This window comes from Lycium ferocissimum, chromosome 10 (genome assembly GCF_029784015.1).
Source record: "Lycium ferocissimum isolate CSIRO_LF1 chromosome 10, AGI_CSIRO_Lferr_CH_V1, whole genome shotgun sequence".
Lineage (NCBI taxonomy): Eukaryota > Viridiplantae > Streptophyta > Magnoliopsida > Solanales > Solanaceae > Lycium > Lycium ferocissimum.
In genome coordinates, this window is record NC_081351.1 from 288,751 (window position 1) to 296,504 (window position 7,754).

Genomic DNA, 7,754 nt, shown 5'->3' on the forward strand with positions numbered 1-7,754 from the left:
CCCTACTCTAAATGTGAAGAAACTCAAGAATTACTAGATCAAACTCTTGTAGACCTAAATAATATTTTTGATGAATATAGGAAATTGAAGAGAGAAAAAAGGGAGTGGGAGTCAAAATTAGAAATCTGCGAAAAAGAAAAAAATTATCTTCAAAATGAAGTCTACAATTTACAATCCAAAATAGATACTTTACTGAAATCTTCCAGTCATAGTTATACCAAGTCAAACCTGTTAACTGATGAAAATAAGTCAACTGGGAAAAAGGCTTTACCAATGATTGATTATCTTAGAGGGAAGACAACTGCTCCTTTAAAAACTGATAAGTCAACTAGATCCTCTAAGTCGACTAGAAGAAAGTCTGGAATACATAGGTCAAACAATCCGTGTAAAAGAGAAGGAAAACTTTCTCAAACATGCTTCTGCTGTGGAAAAATTGGTCATGATTATCATAACTGTAGATTTCGTTTTTCAAATGCACCTAGATGGGTATGGAAACCCAAGAAAATTAATTGTGTTGAAACTAACCATCAAGGACCCAAGAACCCTTGGGTACCTAAATAAAAGTAAAAATTCTGTCTTGCAGGAATACCACAAGAAGAAGAAAAAGGGAAAATGGTATTTAGATAGTGCGTGTTCAAGAAATATGACAGGCGACAAAAGTCTATTCAAATCAGTCGCTGACTTTAATGGAGGATTAGTAACCTTTGGAGACAACTCAACTGGAACGGTAATCGGTATTGGTACTATTAATTTTGATAATTCTTGTGACATTTCTAATGTTTGGTTGGTAAAGGGTCTTAAGTACAATCTTTTAAGTGTAAGTCAGCTATGTGACTCTGATCTTGAGGTAAGGTTTAGTAAAACAGGCTGTGTCATAGAGAACTCCTCTGGGATAAAAATTCTTCCTGGAAGCAGAAACAAAAATGTGTACACTCTGGACTCTGTCAAAAATCTTACAGGTCATATATGTCTGGCTTCAATAGGAGAAGATCCGTGGATGTGGCACAAGAAGCTTGGTCATGTAAGTATGCGCCTAATTGAGCGGCAAGACATGATCTTGTAATAGGATTGCCAAAACTCAATTACACCAAAGATCATATATCGACTCGTGTCAAAAAGGTAAACAAACTAGAAACTTCTTCAATTCAAAAGATATTGTGTCTACATCTAAAACGTTCTGACTACTCCATATGGATCTTGTTGGTCCTACTAGAACTAGCATTGGAGGAAAAGGTATGCATTTGTTATAATAGATGATTTCTCTCGCTTCACACAGGTAATATTTCTTGCTCATAAAAGATGATATAAAGAATTTGAAGTTTTTTTTGTGAGAAAGTTTAGCGTGAGAAAGGATATTACATCACGTCCATTAGAAGTGATCATGGGAGGTCGAAAACAAGGCTTTTGAAGAATTTCGCAATGATCGGGTACACACACAATTTCTCCTCACCTCGATCTCATGACAAAATGGTGTGGTTGAACGGAAGAATAGAACCCTTCGGGATATGGCAAGAACGATGATTGTAGAAACAAACTTACCACATCACTTTTGAAATTTGACGATGAAATTACGGTATGTCATATTCTAAATAGATGTCTAATTAGACCAATTCTCAAAACTCCGTATGAGCTACGAATTTGGTAAGAAACCAAATGTTAGTTACTTTCATCCTTTTGGATGTAAGTGTTTTGTTCACAATAATGGAAAGGAAAACCTTGGTAAGTTTGATCCTCATGATGATGAAGGTATATTTCTTGGTTATTCCACATTAGTAGATCTATAGAATTTTTAATAAATGTACTCTATCTATTGAAGAATCTATTCATGTTGTATTTGATGATACTAATCACATGGCCGAGACAAGAAAAATTACAGATGAAGAAGACAGTCAAATATCTACTGCGGTGGCTACAGGACCCGCTAAAGGAAAGGCATCCTATGAGTCGACTTCTGAAGCACCTCAGTCGACTGATGTTGCTATTGGAACAATCCCAAACGAATGGAGAAGAGAACCTGACTATCCAAAGAAATTTATTATTGGAAACATCAGTGAAGGGATGAAAACTAGAGCATCTAGTAAGAATAATGTAAATCTTGTTGTTATCTCTCAATATGAACCAAAGAAAGTTGGTGACGCCTTAAAAGATGAAAACTGGGTAAAAGCTATGGAAGAGGAACTTGATCAGTTTGAAAAGAACAAGGTATGGAATCTAGTTCCCAAACTTAAAAATGCGTCAATCATTGGCACAAAGTGGGTTTACAGGAACAAGCTAAATGAGGCCGGAGAAGTAGTTAGAAACAAAGCCCGACTTGTTCTCAAGGATACTCACAACAGGAAGGAGTTGACTATGATGAAAATTTTGCTCCTGTTGCCAGGTTGGAATCCATTAGAATGCTTTGCATATCACTCTTTTAAGAAATTCAAACTTTTTCAAATGGATGTCAAAAGTGCTTTTCTAAATGGGTTCATTAAAGAGGAAGTATATGTCAAACAACCGCCAGGTTTTGAAAATTCAAAATTTTCCTATCACGTTTTTAAATTAACTAAGGCTTTATATGGTCTTAAACAATGCTCCTAGGGCATGGTATGATCGTTTAAGCTCCTTCTCAGAGGAAAGATCGATACAACACTTTTTATTAAATGATCTTCCTTAGGCAATCTCATTATATAAATTTATGTTGATGATATTATTTTTGGAAGCTCTAACCCTTCTATGTGTAAGGAATTCTCTAATCTTATGCAAAGCGAGTTAGAAATGAGTATGATGGGAGAATTAATATTCTTTTTGGGACTACAAATTCATCAAACTGACAGTGGAATATTTATCTGTCAAACAAAGTATGCCAAGGAACTCGTTCAAAAATTTGGAATGTCTGACTCAAAGGCTATGGGAACTCCAATGAGTCCTACTTGTACGCTTGATAAGGATGAGGCAGGAAAACCTGTTGATGAAACTAAGTATCGCGGTATAATTGGCTTATTGCTTTACCTAACTGCCAGTCGACCAGATATCATGTTTAGTGTGTGCAGGTGTGCTAGATTCCAATCTGCTCCAAAGGAATCTCATCTTCCGCTGCCAAGCGTATTATTAGATACCTTCATGGAACAACTAATTATGGTTTATGGTACCCTAACACAAATGATTTTACACTTGAAAGTTTTTCGGATGCGGACTTTGCGAGGTGATAAAGATGATAGAAAAAGTACCGGTGGTACTTGCAGGCTTCTAGGAAAATCTCTTATTTCACGGAATAGCAAAAAACATGGATCCGTCTCATTCTCTACCACTTAGGCTGAATATATTCTTTGTTGGGCAATGCTGCACCCTTACAGCTAATTTGGATGTCTTATCAACTAAGCGATTATGACTTGTTTTTTAAACCTATCAAAATTTTGTGATAATTCGAGTGCTATCCGTCCAAAAATCCGCATCATTCTAGGGCCAAGCATATAGATATTAAGCATCATTTTATCAGAAATCTTGTTGCTCAGGGAGATTTTGAAATAGCTTTTGTTAACACAGAAAACCAACTTGCTAATATTTTTACTAAGCCTCTTCTTGAAGAACGTTTTTGCATGCTAAGAAGATCCTTGGGAATTATTGATAAATCTGCCTAAATGTTTTGTAGATATCTAGGCCAAAATTCTGGGCTAATTAATTCTTTGCCATAAATTGCTTGTCCTTCCCAATCATAACCGTCCCATCTTCCCATATTTACCTCCCCTTTTTACCTTCCCCATAAAACCCTCTTTTTTTTTTCATCCGCAAACCCTTTTATCTTCTTCTCCATCTTTCTCTGCAAACCCTTCCATTTGTACTCTCATCTCTCCAATGGGCAAAACTGCGAAAACCCCTCTTCTCTCCACATGCCAAAGCTCAAGACTCAAGGAAGTCGGTAAGAGCCTCTCTCCTGCCCCTCATGACACCATATCCTCCGGTGACTCCTCTTTCTCTGACGCCTCCGACTCTGTTCCCATTTGCAATCTCGGCAAGCGAGCCTCTGCTGATCTTTGCATGCTCCACCTCCTCCAAGAAACTCAAAACCATTACTGACAAGCCCCTCGATCTTCGCAAAAAATTTTGGGATGAGCACCATCAAGAACTCTTCTCGTCTCTTGAAGACAAAACCATCGTCCCTAGTAGGATTGTTGATCTTGACCATATGCTTTCTCTGTGTTGTAAGGTAAAACCGTTATTTGTCTATCAAGGTTGGGAAATTTTTTTTAAAACCCCTCCTCATGTGTATGAAACCCCTGTTCGTATATTTTATGCTAATCTTCGGTCCTCTAAGGTTAATGAACTCGAAACCCTGGTTCTTGGTACCCACATTATGCTAAATTGCTCTGTCCTTGACTCTATTCTTGGTTGCACCTGTTCTGGTTTTTCCGAACTACAAAAAAATTCCTGGCCTGAATCTCTTGAAGTGTCTTTTGATGATGTTAAGAAAACTCTTTCAAATTCCACCTCTGTTCCTGCTCAAATTGGTCCATCCAACATCTCTTTTGAGGCTCGTGTGCTGGCTCATATGGTTGCTACTACTGTTGTACCTCGTCTTTGGGTCCTACTCTACTATTTCCCAACGTGATGCCATCTTTGCCTTTTGCCTTCTCTCCAAAAAGAAAATCAATTTGTCCTCTGCCATTATCAACTACATGATTGAGTGTGCTTCCACTCTAGCCTTCCTTATGGTATGCTCATCTCTCGCATGCCAAGTCCACAAATTGATTTAGTCGACTATCCCATTACTCTTGTGATAAGCGGTGCTACAACTCTAGGGCGTTTGGTAGCATGGGGTATGTTTTGAGCAATGATTCTTGGGTCTAAAAGGCGTCTACGAGGCATCTCGGCTGGTCCTTCCACTGACGAAAAAATGGACCCTTTCCGTTGTCTCTTCCGAATGTTATGCAGAACTTCTTGCTAAACTTTCCTCCATGGATGACAAAATTGAGTCCATCAAAGAATTAATGGCATCCACATTGTTTCAAATCGGGAAGATTCGTGATACGACTAAGGAGACGGGTGCTGATGTTTCTAAGCTGCGGGTCAAATTGGATGCTATTATAAAGGAAGCGGTCAAGTCCGTCCGCAAGCCGGTGTTAGCGCCGTACGTTCGAACGTCTTAGTACTCCGTTGACTGAAACGAAGGATGCTATTGTCAACACATTAGCCTATTTCCTTCGTCGTCTAGTCTTCCGCCGCCAAGAATAGTTTTTAATTGGTCGCTTTGTTTGGTCTGTTTAAACAATGTTTTTTGGGACTTATGTTTGGATGTGTTTATCTTTGCGTTTTAGTTTAATCCTTTTTGTGCTGTTTGGTTTTGCATCTTATCCATGCTATAAGTCTATATATATGTGTTTGTTGTTTCCTTGCTTTTATTTTTGAGTGATGCCAAAGGGGGAGAACTAGGCAGTCAACTGTTTAGGGGGAGCCTACAAAGACTAGTCAGTCAACTGTTCAGGGGGAGCCTACAAAGACTAGTCGACTAGTCGTTTAGGAGCCTCCACCTATTCAGGGAGAGCATCCGTTACAGGGAAGTTGACTACATATTACTTAAAATTGTCATCCTCAAAAAGGGGGAGATTGTTAGTGTCAAGTTTTTATGATGACAATTTTACTTGTGCAGGTATAATAATTAAATTGCACAAGGAATAATACGAGCCCACAAAACACTCCCCCAGCAAGATGGAAGCCCACAAAATAGCTCCAACAGTACAGGCTCACTCAGTGAAGCCTTCCCAACCCTAATGGAATAACGGCCACAACCGGTTGTACCAAATCATTCAAGAAAGGAAAAGATATCTTGACGTATATTCGAAACGAAAGACACAAGTGTTCCAATAAAGGAAAGGACATCTCCAACATTGAAAAGGAAGATCTCGTGAAGTGTAATAATCTTGTTGATTGATAATCTTTGCCTCAACGCACGAGGAAAGCGACAACGGCTCTCCAACCTTATTCTTGTAAATAGGATCGATAATTCTGTTTCCAAAGATCAAAACCCTTGGGTTGATCTCTCTGCGTGAACAGCCAAAAACAGCTATAAAAGGGGCTGCTTCACAAACCAATAAGTCATGTTTAGTCTCATTCTCCTAATACTCTACTTTACTTTTCATAAACATTGTATATGCGAGTGATTATAGTGTAAGAAAAAAGAAAGGAGAGTTGTCATCTGATTTGTGAGGCTTTGTATCAAAAAGATTAAGAGCAATTGAGTGTAGACGTAGGAGCTCCATTCAAACCTCAAATTGTACCAAACCTTTAACAAAAAGAGTTCACCCCTTGCATGACCTATGAGGCCGGACTAGGATTCATATGAATGCGAACCGGTATAAAACTCTTTGTGTCATTTATCTTCCGCACTTTACGTTTAGTGTTCTGCGAGCAAACGGTCGACTGCGAATTCGACCTAGTCGGCCGACGAACAAAAAATTTACAATTCACCCCCCCTCTTGCACTTTCAGCGGTCACACCAGACACGCGAAAAATCTGGTGTATTCCAAATTGAAAATGACACCCGGAACCTCCCGAACACAAACCAAATATGCAGATAATGCTCTACGAAGGCACTCGAGGCCTCGAAATTTCCAACGGAGGCTTCGTTGACCAAGTTAACCCCCGATGGACTAAATATCAACTTTCCAACCCAAGTCCCAAAAATCAACCGAGTGCATTACGAACCGAACCAAATCCACCAATCAATCACAAATGCTCATCCGGACCTATCAGAATCGATAGATTTTTGAAAGAAATCCTTCCACCCACAAGTCAACTCCCGATCAAACGGTTTTCGCTTAAAGCCAAATTTTTCTAGAAAACATTCCAAAGCCCAAAATGATGCCTAGGAGGTCATGCCAACTATCTTCTCGGGTCAAAATAGTTCTAACGAGACTTAGGAATGGGTCAATGAGGGCAAAAATGGAAGAATCACGCTAACGACAAAACGGGTCGTTACAGGGAATGTCTGGCAGTTAATTGGCCGAACGTTGATTATGAAAGATTAAATAATAGTCTTTTTTTTTTGTTGTTATGAAATAATAGTAATCATCATTTCAAAATATATACACTATCACTGAATAAGTCTAAATTTGACTGAAAATGACTAGGTAACCTTCTTAGAATTGAGTACTCCATCTGTTATATTTTATGTAAACTTTGAAAAAAAAAAAAGGAAATTAGCAGGTAACGTACCTTTAGAAGTACAATTTTTGTAGTTTTTGTTATTTTAAATTTTTATTCTAGAGTCTGATGCATATTTTAGGATTTGATGAGACTTTTTTGGTATTTACAGTTAAATTCTTTCACCTTTGTTTCCATCAAATCTTACAGATAGAGTTCAATAAATATTTTACAAATCAGACCCGTTGAGCCGTGAGAATTTTCACTTTATTTGAAAATCAGCATTTGGCCATGAGAATTCCAAATGCTACTTTGGAAAATGACTAAAACCCTTATTTTCACTTTTAGTACCTTCAAACAACCAAACACAACTCCAACTTCAAAATTTCAAATAAAGCAAAAAATATTTGGTTTTCATGGTCGTTCGCCTACAATAACTAGAAGTGTTAATTTTTGATAAACTTAAAGGACCCAAACTGTTAAGTGCATACATAAGGAACTATTTTAAACTTTCTCTCAAACACAAGGGACCATTTTTGTCATATTCTTGTATATGTTGATCAATTCTTATCTTTTTTCAAGTATGGTTCAACTGATGAGAACTCTAAAAATATGTTGTTGCAGTTGCAGAATGA

The 7,754-nt window shown here is 37.9% G+C and overlaps 1 protein-coding gene across 1 annotated transcript; it reads left to right on the forward strand.

Annotated features, from left to right (window-relative positions):
- The first annotated feature begins 2,757 nt into the window (after positions 1 to 2,757).
- Positions 2,758 to 3,294, forward strand: LOC132033115 (uncharacterized mitochondrial protein AtMg00810-like). Its single transcript, XM_059422987.1, has one exon. The coding sequence runs from the start codon at positions 2,758 to 2,760 to the stop codon at positions 3,292 to 3,294; it is 537 nt and encodes a 178-aa protein (XP_059278970.1).
- The last annotated feature ends 4,460 nt before the right edge of the window (positions 3,295 to 7,754 follow it).

Bases quoted from the DNA above. Each gene is read 5' to 3' on its own strand.
- LOC132033115 (XM_059422987.1), top strand. From the start codon at position 2,758: ATGAGTATGATGGGAGAATTAATATTCTTTTTGGGACTACAAATTCAT.